The sequence below is a fragment of the Ooceraea biroi genome, chromosome 4, assembly GCF_003672135.1.
Source record: "Ooceraea biroi isolate clonal line C1 chromosome 4, Obir_v5.4, whole genome shotgun sequence".
NCBI lineage: Eukaryota > Metazoa > Arthropoda > Insecta > Hymenoptera > Formicidae > Ooceraea > Ooceraea biroi.
The window spans coordinates 16,573,495-16,589,643 of record NC_039509.1 but is presented as its reverse complement, the minus strand read 5'-3'; the positions used below and the strand labels follow the sequence as shown (position 1 = coordinate 16,589,643).

The window sequence follows — 16,149 nt, the reverse complement described above, 5'->3', positions numbered from 1 at the left end:
TTCGTCGTAAATACGGTTCGGTCTTATACCGCCGAGGGTGGGCTTTGTGTCGGGATTTCGCTCGACATAAAGAACGCGTTTAACACCCTTCCGTGGCCGGTTATTATGGCGGCGCTAGAGGAGTGGCGCGTGCCCGCCTACCTCTTGACGCTTTTCCGTTCGTACCTGTCCGACCGGTGGGTCTACGCGGTGTTAGGCGACGGCTCCGTTGTTCGGCATCGGGTCGAATGCGGAGTTCCCCAAGGCGCAGTCCTAGCCGCGCTTCTCTGGATCGTGACATACGACCAGGTGTTGCGAACGGCGCTGCCGCCCGATTGTCACGTGTCCGGCTTCGCCGATGATACCACCATCCTCGTGGGTGGTCGCGACGAGCGCGAGATACGCGCGCGTGCAACTTTTGCAGTCTCGCGGATTTTAGGAGCTATTCGCCGCTTGGGTTTGCAGGTCGCGCCTCAGAAGACGTCCGCCGTGGTCTTCGGAGGCCCTGCTCCGTTGCTGTTGGAGCGCGGGCTCCCCGTAGACGACGTGGTGGTGCAGTTCACCCCCGTCATGAAAAGTTTGGGTGTCCAGCTGGACAGTAGACTGACTTTTGTTCCGCACGCCGAGTACGTCGTCGCAAAGGCAACCGCGGTCGCGAACGCGTTGTCCCGACTGATGCCCAATCTCCGTGGGCCCAGCGAGGACAAAACGTCGATTGTACGTGTACACGGTTTTGGCAGTCCTGTTGTACGCGGCCCCCGTGTGGGCGCAGCATGGTCTGCCACGCGTCGTGAAAACGCTGATGACTCGCGTTCATCGGCGTTTGTGTGCCCGGGTCGTATCCGCGTATCGGACAGCCTCGGACACCGCGGTAGGAATATTGGCCCGCGTGCCTCCGATTGAGTGCCTCGTGGACGGCCGTACGTGGGGCTACGACCAAATGACATTGGTCAAGGGGAAGCAGTATGCTGTGACCCCCGTCGCGCAGCCGGCTCGGGCTGAAGTTCGCCGCCAGGTGTTGGACCGGATCCGAGAGCGCTGGAAGACATCCCTGCAAGAGATGACCCCTGCAGATCCTGGGGCACGGTGTCGGCGTCTGCTCCTTCCAGTCATCGACCGATGGCTCGATCGGCGATTCGGACGCGTCAATTACAGCCTGACGCAATGGTTCACCGGACATGGCGCCTACAACTCCTTCCTGGCCCGTATCGGCCGGAGGGACGGGCCAGAGTGCCCCTATTGTCGTGAGTCTCCCGAGGACGCTACCCACGTTGTAGTAACATGTCCCGCTTGGACTGCTTACAGATCCACCATCGATCTACACGACGTTGGCCCCTTGGAGGCTGAGAGGCGTCTGGTCAACACCGCGTTGGCCAGCAGGAACGACTGGAGCCGCGTGGTGGAGCTTATCTCCACCATCATCACGCTCCGCGAGGCGGATGGCCGCGAAGAGGAGCAGCGGCTGGAGGCTGCCCGTGCAGCAGTCTTAGGGGGCGCGGTGTAGTTCACCGACCCAGCAGCATGGCCGCCTGTGGTGTTGGTACGGTCTTGGTTAGGGCGGGCCATGTTGCCCGGTCTCGATGGGTATCTCGACCTTCTTATGGACGTGCGCAGTCCGGGTGGGGGGAGCGATGGCTGAACCTCCTGGGAGCTAGGGTGGCTCACAGGGGGAGTAGGTCGCACAATATCGCTCTTTTTAGCCGGGTGCGCGGAACCGGCGGGGGGCCCTGATGTCATGCGCATTTTAGTTCCGGGGTCCCTTGCGAGTGGTTTGGTTGGTGGGATATAAAAAAAAAAAAAAAAAAAAAAAAAAAGGTTAGGTTAGGTTAGGTTAGGTTAGGTTAGGTTAGGTTAGGTTAGGTTAGGTTAGGTTAGGTTAGGTTAGGTTAGGTTAGGTTAGGTTAGGTTCCCTCAGGGGCCTGCTACGGTGTAGCAGGTACGGGAATTGACGTTCCCGGGGGCACCCGAGTCACGGTATGAGTGTATGAATGAATGGGCCCCGGTCGGCCCGCTGTGGATATTCCCCGCAGACTAGCCAAGGGGGGAGTAGTAGGCCCCCGACCGTGCCGCTCGTTGCCGGCCAGGTACCAGGCCTCTTCTCCCCGGGGCGTCGGGCAGTGCGCCCGACGTCGCGGGGCGAATGCGGAACGTGGGAGCCCGCTGGTTCGACCGCCGGGGGCTTGCCCCTGGCGATCGGCCCGGCGGGGGCGCCCTGTGGTGGGGCGCCGTCGGCGGCGGGCGGAGGATCGGAGCCAATGCGGGGGTTGAAGCGTCGGTGCCGGGCGGGGGAGCGGGGGAGCACTCGGCCAGTGTCTCCCCATAACCGCGTGGCTGCCAGGCGGTGGTGAGTGCACTGGAGCCGTCCGGGTCGGGGCCGTGTAGGACCCCGTTCGGATCGGGGCCTGCACGTCGTCGCCGGACGTAAAGCCCCAAAATTTTGTATCGGGGGCCGGCTTCACCGGTAACCCCACCCTCTTTCGGCTCTCGGTGGGACTAGGGTTGGCCACCCGAAAACCGCCTCTCGGCTGTCCCACACTTCATTAGGGAAAATTTACCGGGGGAAGGTTCCCCACTGCGGTGGGGACGCCATGATGGCCGAACCCGAGGAATTAACTATGCATATGGATAATGCTTTTCTTTTCGGGGAAAACGGGGGGGAAGACGGGCGCGGAGGCGCCGGAGGGCGTGGACGAGGAGGCGTGGGAGTCGCCTCGAGAGGTGGTGCTGGTGTCGGACGTTGAGGAGGGGGTCTCGCTGAGGGCCATTTTGGACCCGGCGGCGGCCTCCTCCTCCGCGGCCGACGGTAGCCGCGGGGGCACGCGACGACCGCGGACCCGCCAAATGGCGAGGAGGGGGGATCGAGCGCGCGATCGGGCAGTCGGGCCGGTCGGGTCAGCCGGGATAGTTCCCGGGACTCGGCTGCCTCGACGACGTGCGACGTGGCGTCCCTTCCGGGGGACGTCGACACCGACGCGTCGGCGAGCGAGACGGGGAGGAAGCGCAAGCGCGGGAGGCCCCCTACCACCGGGGAGTACGTCGGCCTGGCGGAGGCCAAGCGCGCCGCCAGGGAGGAGGAGCGGCTGTCGAGGGAGTGGGAGCGGGAGAAGGAAGTCCTCGCCTCCATTCCCTCGCCAGCCGACAAGAGGGAGCGCGAATCCTGGGAAGTCCAGGTGGAGCGCTTTCGGGAGTGCCCGTCACCCGACATCACCGCTCGGGTGATGGAGCACCTCGAAACCGTGGTGAAGGTCGCCAAGAACTCGGGCCACCTTCAGGGCCCGTATGTCAGGGCCCTGAAGGAGGCCGCGGCGGGCATCAGGGCGGCGCTCACCGTCACTGCTGAGAGGAGGGGCGCCGGAGCCCCTTCTCTCAGCACGGAGAACGCCGCCCTGAGGGGGGAGGTGGAGTCCCTCAAATCGCAGGTGCGCGAACTGAGGGACACCATCTCCCTCATGGGACGGGCGACCGCGGGGGACGGGGGGGAGAGCCAGCGGGTGGCTGACTCTCCCGTCCTGCGCGTCAGGGGGCGGAGGCTGGTGACTCCGCCGAGGAGCCCGGCGACATCGGAGGCAGGACTCCGGACCGAGACCACCCCGCAGAAGGGGGGAGGTCCTCCCGCCGAAAGGGAGGACCCCCTGGTCTCCATGGAGGCCAGAATTATGGCCTCCATGGGGACCATGGTCTCGCGGATCGTCGCGGAGGCGGTGGCGCCCCTGGTGAGGCGCGGCGCGAGAGAGGGAGCGGAGCCGACCCCCAAACAGGACCGGAGGAGCCAGGCAACGGCGGGACGGCAAAGAAGAAGAAGAAAGGTAAGAAGGGGGGTGGTGGGGCGAGCGGAGCCCCGCCTGCCCTTAACCCCCCTCCGGCAGAGCAGCGGCCCAGTTCGGCGGTGGCCGGCCCGGCTAGCCGAGTTCCAGCCGGCGAGGAGGAGCAGCCGTGGTCGACGGTGGTGGGCAGGAGGGCCGCGAGGCCAACCGCCCAGCCACCGGCCCCCGCGGGTAAGGGCAAACCCGTGCCGGGCAAACCCGCCCCAGGTAGGGGGGCCAGCGGGGGGGGCAAACCCGCGACGGGCAAACCCTCCCCGCCCGGCGGTCGACCCGGCGCGAAGGGGCCGAAGCCCCCTAAGTCGCCCAAGACGGCGGCTGTGGTCATCACGGCCGCCGACGGCGACTACAAGGGGGCCGTGGAGAAGGCGCAGAAGGGCGTGGACATCGACGCCCTGGGGATCGCCGCGCCGCGAGTGAGGAGGGCCTTGACGGGGGCCCTCATTTACGAGATCCCAGGACCGGAGTCCGCCACCAAGGCGGACGAGCTGGCCTCCCGTTTGGAGAAGGTTTTTGAGGGGTCGGGTGTAAGGGTCACCCGACCTCTCAAGAAGGTGGAGCTGCGCGTCCGACGGCTGGACGACGCGGCTACGGAGGAGTCGGTGTCTCGGGCGGTCGCAGCCGCGGGAGGCTGCGACCCCCGAGACGTCGAAGTAGGGCCGATCCAGAGGTCCCCAGACGGCCTGGGGACCTCTTGGATCAGGCTTCCTGCGCAGGCCGGCGGAAAAGTCGCCGACCTGGGCAGGATCAGAGTGGGCTGGGCCTGGGCACCGATTACTGTGCTGGAGCCCAGGCCCTTGATGTGTTATAGGTGCCTGGCGAAGGGGCACGTGCAAGCGACGTGCCCCAGTCGCGAGGACCGCCGAGACCTGTGCTACAGGTGTGGCGCGGCGGGTCATCGGGCGCGCGGATGCGCCGCTGACCCGAAGTGCCCTCTGTGCACGGGTCTCGGCAGGAGGGCGGACCACAGGCTGGGTAGCGCGGCCTGTGCTCCGCCCTCCAAGGGAGGGAAAAGTGGGGTTCAAAGGGGGTCGGAGACGGCGGCCCAGGGAGGAGCGCGGCCGACGGAGGCCGCCCCCCGCCCGCAAAGGGTCGCCTCTCCGGCTCCCAGGCAGGCGGCCCCGTCGGCGGGCGCGGCGCTGGAGCCGACGCCTGCTGATGGGGACAAGGGAGGGCCGGCTCCTCCGCGGGAGGAGGAGCCGAAGCCCCGACGGGTGACCCGCTCCATGGGGAAGAAGAAGGCGGAGGAGAAGGACGACGATGGTGCGAGGGGCCTGGAGGAGCCCGCCATGGACGTGGAGTAATGGCGGGCCAGGTCCTCCAGGCCAACCTTAACCGCGCCCGCCGGGCTCAGGATCTTTTCCTCCAGAGCCTGGCGGAGCGCGGTTACGCGTTGGGCATCGCGGCGGAGCCCTTCAGGCCCCCCGCGGACAGCCCCAGTTGGGCCGTCGGCGGGGGGGGCCTCGTCGCGATCGTGCGCGGCGACGCCGCGGGCTCCCCTCCCCTCCGAGTGTTGGAGGTCGGGGGGGAGTTCGTGGCGGCGCAGTGGGGAGGCATCACCGTGGTCGGGGTCTACGTGTCCCCGAGCCTGAGTCTCGCCGAGTACGAGGGGTTCCTGGACAGGCTGGGGGGTGCATAGTTCGGCACCCCCGCGGCCTGTTGTTGGTCGCCGGGGACTTCAATGCGAAGTCCGCGCTCTGGGGTTCCCGGCGGCCGGACGCGAAGGGCGCGGTGCTGGCGGACTGGGCGGCGGGTCTGGGCCTGCATTTGTTGAACGTGGGCTCGGACAGCACCTGCGTGCGGTGGGCGGGGGAGTCCGTGGTCGATCTGACCTGGGCATCTCCGGCCCTCGCGCGTCGGGTGTCGGGGTGGAGGGTGTTGTCGGGGGTGGAGACGCTGTCGGACCATAGATACGTGTCTATGGTGGTGTCTCCGCCCTCGGGCTCCGCCCCCCGCCAACGGGGGACGGGCGGACCCCGACCGCGGAGATGGGCGCTCAAGGGGCTGTCTGGTGACAGACTGGTCGCCGCCCTGCTCGCGTCCACGTGGCCGGAGAGGCCGCAGGGCACGGTGGAGGAGGAGGCCGGCTGGCTCGGGGACATCGTGACGCAGGCGTGCGACTTTGCGATGCCCCGGGCCGGCCGGCCTCGGCGACGGCCCACCTACTGGTGGAGCGCGGGATTGGCGGAGCTGCGGCGCGCATCGGGGCGCGCCTGGCGCCGCTTCTCCCGCGCCCGTCGCCGGGGGACGGCGGCGGAGGTGGACGCGCGCTACGGGGAGCTCCAGGAGAGACGGAGCTCCCTGAGGGCGGCGATCAGGGACGCCAAGGCGAGGGCCTGGGAGGAGCTCCTCCGGTCCGTGGAGGGCGATCCCTGGGGGCGTCCGTACCGGCTCGTGATGGGCAAGTTGCGGCAATGGACGCCCCCGGAGACGGAGGAGATGGATCCCCTGGAGCTGCGCGGGGTCCTGGACACCCTCTTCCCGGCGGGAGGCGGGTGCCCGGGACCCCCGGAGTGGATGACCTCCGAGCGGCCCCAGGAGATACCGGGGATCGGTCCGGAGGAGTGGGCGGGGATCCTGCGCCGGCTGCGGGGCCAACGGGCCCCGGGGCCGGACGGGATTCCCAGCCGGGTCTGGGCCCTCGCGATGGAGGTCCTGGCCCCGCGAGTGAGGGCGCTCTTCGAGCGGTGCCTGGTGGAGGGACGCTTCCCCGCGGCTTGGAAGAGGGCCAAGCTGGTCCTCATCCCGAAGGGCGGCGGAGGGGACGCGGCGGCGGTGCGCAAGTTCCGGCCGATATGCTTGCTGGACGAGATCGGCAAGCTGTTCGAGCGGGTGATAGCGGGCCGTCTCGTCCGGCACCTGCCCGGGGGTGCTCCGGGTGAGGAGGAGAGACAGTTCGGCTTCCGGGAGGGCCGCTCCACGGTGGACGCCGTGTTGAGTGTGAGGGCCCTCACGGAGGCCGCTGTCTCGAGGGGGGGAGTTGTGGTGGCGGTGTCGCTAGACATAGTGAACGCCTTCAACTCCCTCCCTTGGGGAGTGATAGTGGAGGAGATGCGCGCGCAGCTCCTCCCTCCCTACCTCGCGAGGGTGATCCTGGAGTACTTCCGGGACAGGTCGCTGGAGTGGGTCGACCGGGACGGGCGCACCAGGACCCGCGAGGTGGAGCGCGGCGTGCCGCAGGGGTCGGTCCTCGGACCGCACCTGTGGAGGCTCGCGTACGAGCGGGTCACGCGCGTCCTTCTGCCGCCCGGCTGTCACGTGAGGTGTTACGCCGACGACACCTGCGTGATGGCCGAGGGTCCGAGCTGGGGGGAGGCGTCCGGCCTGGCGGAGTTGGCGGTGGCGGTGGTGGTCCGCGCCATCAGGGAGGCTGGGCTGGAGGTGGCGCCGCAGAAGACCCAGGCGATGTTCTTTTTCGACCATCGCCGGGGTCTGCCGCCTCCGGCCGAGATACGGGTCGGCGGGGTCAGCGTCCCGGTGGGGACCAAGATGAAGTATCTTGGCCTCACCCTGGACGGCACCTGGTCCTTCGGGGAGCACTTCGGCGGGCTGGCGCCGAGGCTGGAGGGGGCGACCAACGCGCTGAGTCGCCTCCTCCCGAACCTCGGGGGCCCGGAGACGCGGGTGCGCCGCTTGCTGGTGGGAGCGGTGCGGTCGATCGCCCTGTACGGGGCGCCGGTGTGGGCGGAGGACCTCGCGGCCTCCCGGCGGGCCCTCCAGGTGGTGAGGGCGGCCGAGAGGCGGCTGGCCGGGAGGGTCGTGAGGGCGTACCGCACCGTCTCTCACCGAGCGGCGCTGGCCCTGGCGGGCACCCCCCCCGTGGAGCTGCTGGCGGAGGGACACGCTAACGCGTACCTCCGCCGGCGGGACCTGCGGGAGAGGGGTGTGGTGCTGACGGCCAGGGCAAAGGGGGCCCTGAGGGAGCAGGGGAGGAGGGCGGTGCTGCTGAAGTGGCAGCGGCGACTCGCCGACCCGGGTGAATCGGGTCGGAGGGTCGCCGGGGCCGTCCAGCCCATCCTCTGCGAGTGGGTGGACAGAGGATGGGGGACGTTGACCTACAGGACGACACAGGTTCTCTCCGGACACGGATGCTTCGGGGAGTTCCTGTGTCGTATCGGGAAGGAGCGCGGACCGCACTGCCACCATTGCGGGGCGGAGAGGGACACGGCGGACCACACCCTAGCCGAGTGCGCGGCATGGGGTGAGGAACGCCGTGTCCTTAAAGACGTGGTAGGGGAGGACCTCTCGCTGCCGACCGTCATGCGGAAGATGGTCGGGAGCGAGAGGAACTGGAGGGCGGTCTCCTCCTTCTGCGAGCAGGTGATGCTGCGGAAGGAGGAGGCCGAGCGCGAGCGCCGACCGGGAGTCGGCCGGAGGGGTCCCGGCCACGGATGACGGCGGGGGGGCCGCGGGGCGCCTTAATGGCGCCGGCGGCCCCCTCGTCGCGTCCGGGGCGGGAGTGCGAGGAGCAGGGGGGTGGAGACTCGGGAGGGAGGTCGCGGAGACCTCCCTCCGGAGTCGCGGGGAAGGGCCCCGACTCGGGTGGAGTCGGGGCTGCAGGCGCGTGACCCCCGTTGGGGGCAGAGTGTCGGCGGGGCATTTGCCCGGGCACTCGGGTGACTGGTCGTCGGGGCATCTGCCCGGGCCGTCATCGTCGAGGGGTCCGAGGACTCCTTGACCCCCAACGGGGAGTATCGGGGACGGGTGGGCGAGGGCCGACTTGGGAGCGTCGGCCGTCGCCCTAAAACCTCCCCTCGACAGAGAGGGGAGGTCCCCGCGGAGCGGTGGTCTGCCACGCACCGCGGGTGGGGATTAGGGCCCGAAAGGGCAGCGCACCGGCGCTAGGGACGTATACCGGGCATCGTGGGGCGCGAACGAAGTGCCGTTTGGCCGATCTCGCGCCCCATACAGCCAGGGTTGGCAGACGGAGGTAGGTTTAGTGAGTATGAGTCTCACACTCCCCTCGCACCCCGCCCAAGGGGAGCGAGGGGGCCCATGACGGGTTCCTCCTCCGAAAAAAAAAAAAAAAAAAAAAAAAAAAAGGTTAGGTTAGGTTCCCCTCAGGGGCCTGCTACGGTGTAGCAGGTACGGGAATTGACGTTCCCGGGGGCACCCGAGTCACGGTATGAGTGTATGAATGAATGGGCCCCGGTCGGCCCGCTGTGGATATTCCCCGCAGACTAGCCAAGGGGGGAGTAGTAGGCCCCCCGACCGTGCCGCTCGTTGCCGGCCAGGTACCAGGCCTCTTCTCCCCGGGGCGTCGGGCAGTGCGCCCGACGTCGCGGGGCGAATGCGGAACGTGGGAGCCCGCTGGTTCGACCGCCGGGGGCTTGCCCCTGGCGATCGGCCCGGCGGGGGCGCCCTGTGGTGGGGCGCCGTCGGCGGCGGGCGGAGGATCGGAGCCAATGCGGGGGTTGAAGCGTCGGTGCCGGGCGGGGGAGCGGGGGAGCACTCGGCCAGTGTCTCCCCATAACCGCGTGGCTGCCAGGCGGTGGTGAGTGCACTGGAGCCGTCCGGGTCGGGGCCGTGTAGGACCCCGTTCGGATCGGGGCCTGCACGTCGTCGCCGGACGTAAAGCCCCAAAATTTTGTATCGGGGGCCGGCTTCACCGGTAACCCCACCCTCTTTCGGCTCTCGGTGGGACTAGGGTTGGCCACCCGAAAACCGCCTCTCGGCTGTCCCACACTTCATTAGGGAAAATTTACCGGGGGAAGGTTCCCCACTGCGGTGGGGACGCCATGATGGCCGAACCCGAAGAATTTCAACATGCGCTATGGATAAAGCTATTTCTTTTTCGGGGGAAACGGGGGGGAAGACGGGCGCGGAGGCGCCGGAGGGCGTGGACGAGGAGGCGTGGGAGTCGCCTCGAGAGGTGGTGCTGGTGTCGGACGTTGAGGAGGGGGTCTCGCTGAGGGCCATTTTGGACCCGGCGGCGGCCTCCTCCTCCGCGGCCGACGGTAGCCGCGGGGGCACGCGACGACCGCGGACCCGCCAAATGGCGAGGAGGGGGGGATCGAGCGCGCGATCGGGCAGTCGGGCCGGTCGGGTCAGCCGGGATAGTTCCCGGGACTCGGCTGCCTCGACGACGTGCGACGTGGCGTCCCTTCCGGGGGACGTCGACACCGACGCGTCGGCGAGCGAGACGGGGAGGAAGCGCAAGCGCGGGAGGCCCCCTACCACCGGGGAGTACGTCGGCCTGGCGGAGGCCAAGCGCGCCGCCAGGGAGGAGGAGCGGCTGTCGAGGGAGTGGGAGCGGGAGAAGGAAGTCCTCGCCTCCATTCCCTCGCCAGCCGACAAGAGGGAGCGCGAATCCTGGGAAGTCCAGGTGGAGCGCTTTCGGGAGTGCCCGTCACCCGACATCACCGCTCGGGTGATGGAGCACCTCGAAACCGTGGTGAAGGTCGCCAAGAACTCGGGCCACCTTCAGGGCCCGTATGTCAGGGCCCTGAAGGAGGCCGCGGCGGGCATCAGGGCGGCGCTCACCGTCACTGCTGAGAGGAGGGGCGCCGGAGCCCCTTCTCTCAGCACGGAGAACGCCGCCCTGAGGGGGGAGGTGGAGTCCCTCAAATCGCAGGTGCGCGAACTGAGGGACACCATCTCCCTCATGGGACGGGCGACCGCGGGGGACGGGGGGGAGAGCCAGCGGGTGGCTGACTCTCCCGTCCTGCGCGTCAGGGGGCGGAGGCTGGTGACTCCGCCGAGGAGCCCGGCGACATCGGAGGCAGGACTCCGGACCGAGACCACCCCGCAGAAGGGGGGAGGTCCTCCCGCCGAAAGGGAGGACCCCCTGGTCCCATGGAGGCCAGAATTATGGCCTCCATGGGGACCATGGTCTCGCGGATCGTCGCGGAGGCGGTGGCGCCCCTGGTGAGGCGCGGCGCGAGAGAGGGAGCGGAGCCGACCCCCCAAACAGGACCGGAGGAGCCAGGCAACGGCGGGACGGCAAAGAAGAAGAAGAAAGGTAAGAAGGGGGGTGGTGGGGCGAGCGGAGCCCCGCCTGCCCTTAACCCCCCTCCGGCAGAGCAGCGGCCCAGTTCGGCGGTGGCCGGCCCGGCTAGCCGAGTTCCAGCCGGCGAGGAGGAGCAGCCGTGGTCGACGGTGGTGGGCAGGAGGGCCGCGAGGCCAACCGCCCAGCCACCGGCCCCCGCGGGTAAGGGCAAACCCGTGCCGGGCAAACCCGCCCCAGGTAGGGGGGCCAGCGGGGGGGGCAAACCCGCGACGGGCAAACCCTCCCCGCCCGGCGGTCGACCCGGCGCGAAGGGGCCGAAGCCCCCTAAGTCGCCCAAGACGGCGGCTGTGGTCATCACGGCCGCCGACGGCGACTACAAGGGGGCCGTGGAGAAGGCGCAGAAGGGCGTGGACATCGACGCCCTGGGGATCGCCGCGCCGCGAGTGAGGAGGGCCTTGACGGGGGCCCTCATTTACGAGATCCCAGGACCGGAGTCCGCCACCAAGGCGGACGAGCTGGCCTCCCGTTTGGAGAAGGTTTTTGAGGGGTCGGGTGTAAGGGTCACCCGACCTCTCAAGAAGGTGGAGCTGCGCGTCCGACGGCTGGACGACGCGGCTACGGAGGAGTCGGTGTCTCGGGCGGTCGCAGCCGCGGGAGGCTGCGACCCCCGAGACGTCGAAGTAGGGCCGATCCAGAGGTCCCCAGACGGCCTGGGGACCTCTTGGATCAGGCTTCCTGCGCAGGCCGGCGGAAAAGTCGCCGACCTGGGCAGGATCAGAGTGGGCTGGGCCTGGGCACCGATTACTGTGCTGGAGCCCAGGCCCTTGATGTGTTATAGGTGCCTGGCGAAGGGGCACGTGCAAGCGACGTGCCCCAGTCGCGAGGACCGCCGAGACCTGTGCTACAGGTGTGGCGCGGCGGGTCATCGGGCGCGCGGATGCGCCGCTGACCCGAAGTGCCCTCTGTGCACGGGTCTCGGCAGGAGGGCGGACCACAGGCTGGGTAGCGCGGCCTGTGCTCCGCCCTCCAAGGGAGGGAAAAGTGGGGTTCAAAGGGGGTCGGAGACGGCGGCCCAGGGAGGAGCGCGGCCGACGGAGGCCGCCCCCGCCCGCAAAGGGTCGCCTCTCCGGCTCCCAGGCAGGCGGCCCCGTCGGCGGGCGCGGCGCTGGAGCCGACGCCTGCTGATGGGGACAAGGGAGGGCCGGCTCCTCCGCGGGAGGAGGAGCCGAAGCCCCGACGGGTGACCCGCTCCATGGGGAAGAAGAAGGCGGAGGAGAAGGACGACGATGGTGCGAGGGGCCTGGAGGAGCCCGCCATGGACGTGGAGTAATGGCGGGCCAGGTCCTCCAGGCCAACCTTAACCGCGCCCGCCGGGCTCAGGATCTTTTCCTCCAGAGCCTGGCGGAGCGCGGTTACGCGTTGGGCATCGCGGCGGAGCCCTTCAGGCCCCCCGCGGACAGCCCCAGTTGGGCCGTCGGCGGGGGGGCCTCGTCGCGATCGTGCGCGGCGACGCCGCGGGCTCCCCTCCCCTCCGAGTGTTGGAGGTCGGGGGGGAGTTCGTGGCGGCGCAGTGGGGAGGCATCACCGTGGTCGGGGTCTACGTGTCCCCGAGCCTGAGTCTCGCCGAGTACGAGGGGTTCCTGGACAGGCTGGGGGGGTGCATAGTTCGGCACCCCCGCGGCCTGTTGTTGGTCGCCGGGGACTTCAATGCGAAGTCCGCGCTCTGGGGTTCCCGGCGGCCGGACGCGAAGGGCGCGGTGCTGGCGGACTGGGCGGCGGGTCTGGGCCTGCATTTGTTGAACGTGGGCTCGGACAGCACCTGCGTGCGGTGGGCGGGGGAGTCCGTGGTCGATCTGACCTGGGCATCTCCGGCCCTCGCGCGTCGGGTGTCGGGGTGGAGGGTGTTGTCGGGGGTGGAGACGCTGTCGGACCATAGATACGTGTCTATGGTGGTGTCTCCGCCCTCGGGCTCCGCCCCCCGCCAACGGGGGACGGGCGGACCCCGACCGCGGAGATGGGCGCTCAAGGGGCTGTCTGGTGACAGACTGGTCGCCGCCCTGCTCGCGTCCACGTGGCCGGAGAGGCCGGAGGGCACGGTGGAGGAGGAGGCCGGCTGGCTCGGGGACATCGTGACGCAGGCGTGCGACTTTGCGATGCCCCGGGCCGGCCGGCCTCGGCGACGGCCCACCTACTGGTGGAGCGCGGGATTGGCGGAGCTGCGGCGCGCATCGGGGCGCGCCTGGCGCCGCTTCTCCCGCGCCCGTCGCCGGGGGACGGCGGCGGAGGTGGACGCGCGCTACGGGGAGCTCCAGGAGAGACGGAGCTCCCTGAGGGCGGCGATCAGGGACGCCAAGGCGAGGGCCTGGGAGGAGCTCCTCCGGTCCGTGGAGGGCGATCCCTGGGGGCGTCCGTACCGGCTCGTGATGGGCAAGTTGCGGCAATGGACGCCCCCGGAGACGGAGGAGATGGATCCCCTGGAGCTGCGCGGGGTCCTGGACACCCTCTTCCCGGCGGGAGGCGGGTGCCCGGGACCCCCGGAGTGGATGACCTCCGAGCGGCCCCAGGAGATACCGGGGATCGGTCCGGAGGAGTGGGCGGGGATCCTGCGCCGGCTGCGGGGCCAACGGGCCCCGGGGCCGGACGGGATTCCCAGCCGGGTCTGGGCCCTCGCGATGGAGGTCCTGGCCCCGCGAGTGAGGGCGCTCTTCGAGCGGTGCCTGGTGGAGGGACGCTTCCCCGCGGCTTGGAAGAGGGCCAAGCTGGTCCTCATCCCGAAGGGCGGCGGAGGGGACGCGGCGGCGGTGCGCAAGTTCCGGCCGATATGCTTGCTGGACGAGATCGGCAAGCTGTTCGAGCGGGTGATAGCGGGCCGTCTCGTCCGGCACCTGCCCGGGGGTGCTCCGGGTGAGGAGGAGAGACAGTTCGGCTTCCGGGAGGGCCGCTCCACGGTGGACGCCGTGTTGAGTGTGAGGGCCCTCACGGAGGCCGCTGTCTCGAGGGGGGGAGTTGTGGTGGCGGTGTCGCTAGACATAGTGAACGCCTTCAACTCCCTCCCTTGGGGAGTGATAGTGGAGGAGATGCGCGCGCAGCTCCTCCCTCCCTACCTCGCGAGGGTGATCCTGGAGTACTTCCGGGACAGGTCGCTGGAGTGGGTCGACCGGGACGGGCGCACCAGGACCCGCGAGGTGGAGCGCGGCGTGCCGCAGGGGTCGGTCCTCGGACCGCACCTGTGGAGGCTCGCGTACGAGCGGGTCACGCGCGTCCTTCTGCCGCCCGGCTGTCACGTGAGGTGTTACGCCGACGACACCTGCGTGATGGCCGAGGGTCCGAGCTGGGGGGAGGCGTCCGGCCTGGCGGAGTTGGCGGTGGCGGTGGTGGTCCGCGCCATCAGGGAGGCTGGGCTGGAGGTGGCGCCGCAGAAGACCCAGGCGATGTTCTTTTTCGACCATCGCCGGGGTCTGCCGCCTCCGGCCGAGATACGGGTCGGCGGGGTCAGCGTCCCGGTGGGGACCAAGATGAAGTATCTTGGCCTCACCCTGGACGGCACCTGGTCCTTCGGGGAGCACTTCGGCGGGCTGGCGCCGAGGCTGGAGGGGGCGACCAACGCGCTGAGTCGCCTCCTCCCGAACCTCGGGGGCCCGGAGACGCGGGTGCGCCGCTTGCTGGTGGGAGCGGTGCGGTCGATCGCCCTGTACGGGGCGCCGGTGTGGGCGGAGGACCTCGCGGCCTCCCGGCGGGCCCTCCAGGTGGTGAGGGCGGCCGAGAGGCGGCTGGCCGGGAGGGTCGTGAGGGCGTACCGCACCGTCTCTCACCGAGCGGCGCTGGCCCTGGCGGGCACCCCCCCCGTGGAGCTGCTGGCGGAGGGACACGCTAACGCGTACCTCCGCCGGCGGGACCTGCGGGAGAGGGGTGTGGTGCTGACGGCCAGGGCAAAGGGGGCCCTGAGGGAGCAGGGGAGGAGGGCGGTGCTGCTGAAGTGGCAGCGGCGACTCGCCGACCCGGGTGAATCGGGTCGGAGGGTCGCCGGGGCCGTCCAGCCCATCCTCTGCGAGTGGGTGGACAGAGGATGGGGGACGTTGACCTACAGGACGACACAGGTTCTCTCCGGACACGGATGCTTCGGGGAGTTCCTGTGTCGTATCGGGAAGGAGCGCGGACCGCACTGCCACCATTGCGGGGCGGAGAGGGACACGGCGGACCACACCCTAGCCGAGTGCGCGGCATGGGGTGAGGAACGCCGTGTCCTTAAGACGTGGTAGGGGAGGACCTCTCGCTGCCGACCGTCATGCGGAAGATGGTCGGGAGCGAGAGGAACTGGAGGGCGGTCTCCTCCTTCTGCGAGCAGGTGATGCTGCGGAAGGAGGAGGCCGAGCGCGAGCGCCGACCGGGAGTCGGCCGGAGGGGTCCCGGCCACGGATGACGGCGGGGGGGCCGCGGGGCGCCTTAATGGCGCCGGCGGCCCCTCGTCGCGTCCGGGGCGGGAGTGCGAGGAGCAGGGGGGTGGAGACTCGGGAGGGAGGTCGCGGAGACCTCCCTCCGGAGTCGCGGGGAAGGGCCCCGACTCGGGTGGAGTCGGGGCTGCAGGCGCGTGACCCCGTTGGGGGCAGAGTGTCGGCGGGGCATTTGCCCGGGCACTCGGGTGACTGGTCGTCGGGGCATCTGCCCGGGCCGTCATCGTCGAGGGGTCCGAGGACTCCTTGACCCCCAACGGGGAGTATCGGGGGACGGGTGGCGAGGGCCGACTTGGGAGCGTCGGCCGTCGCCCTAAAACCTCCCTCGACAGAGAGGGGAGGTCCCCGCGGAGCGGTGGTCTGCCACACCGCGGGTGGGGATTAGGGCCCGAAAGGGCAGCGCACCGGCGCTAGGGACGTATACCGGGCATCGTGGGGCGCGAACGAAGTGCCGTTTGGCCGATCTCGCGCCCCATACAGCCAGGGTTGGCAGACGGAGGTAGGTTTAGTGAGTATGAGTCTCACACTCCCCTCGCACCCCGCCCAAAGGGAGCGAGGGGGCCCATGTCGGGTTCCTCCTCCAAAAAAAAGTTTGGTTAGGTTCTCTCCCGTGTGCGCCACCTTGACGTGGTGGGAGGGCTCCCTGTCTCGATGACCCTTGGCGGCGGTACCGACTGGTCCTCGGACCATCGGGAGGCCCTGGGGCGAGGGATAGGATCCAAGTGCGCACAGCCTCCGAAGGGGGCACGGAGCCCGGCGACTCCGATAGGGACCTTTTTCCGTCCCAATCGTCGGTAGGGGATGCGGCGACCCTGACTTCAAACGCCCGGTGGCACGGCACCGTAGGGGAGGATTTCTATCCTCCCTCCGTGCACTGTGGGGAGTGGGGGGTTGTCTTCCGTCCTGGTCGGGCAGGGATGCCGTCTCGGCCGGGGTGGAGACACCCGCC

At 69.5% G+C, this 16,149-nt stretch overlaps 3 protein-coding genes across 3 annotated transcripts; all 3 read left to right on the top strand.

The window, feature by feature from the left end:
- The first annotated feature begins 919 nt into the window (after positions 1-919).
- LOC113561855 lies at positions 920-1,483 on the top strand. The gene has a single exon (XM_026969274.1). The coding sequence runs from the start codon at positions 920-922 to the stop codon at positions 1,481-1,483; it is 564 nt and encodes a 187-aa protein (XP_026825075.1).
- Positions 1,484-3,197: 1,714 nt separating this feature from the next.
- LOC113561854 (collagen alpha-1(I) chain-like) lies at positions 3,198-5,104 on the top strand. The gene is made up of 2 exons (XM_026969273.1): positions 3,198-3,398; positions 3,500-5,104. Exons 1-2 carry the CDS (start codon positions 3,198-3,200, stop codon positions 5,102-5,104), a joined length of 1,806 nt encoding a protein of 601 aa, XP_026825074.1.
- LOC113561853 lies at positions 5,104-5,439 on the top strand. Its single transcript, XM_026969272.1, has one exon. The coding sequence runs from the start codon at positions 5,104-5,106 to the stop codon at positions 5,437-5,439; it is 336 nt and encodes a 111-aa protein (XP_026825073.1).
- Positions 5,440-16,149: the final 10,710 nt, after the last annotated feature.

Excerpts from the sequence above, each read along its gene's own strand:
- LOC113561855 (XM_026969274.1), top strand. The coding sequence starts at position 920 with ATGACATTGGTCAAGGGGAAGCAGTATGCTGTGACCCCCGTCGCGCAG.
- LOC113561854 (XM_026969273.1), top strand. The coding sequence starts at position 3,198 with ATGGAGCACCTCGAAACCGTGGTGAAGGTCGCCAAGAACTCGGGCCAC. Across the intron at positions 3,399-3,499 it reads TGGAGTCCCTCAAATCGCAG|GGGGCGGAGGCTGGTGACTC; the intron begins GTGCGCGAACTG and ends CCTGCGCGTCAG.
- LOC113561853 (XM_026969272.1), top strand. The coding sequence starts at position 5,104 with ATGGCGGGCCAGGTCCTCCAGGCCAACCTTAACCGCGCCCGCCGGGCT.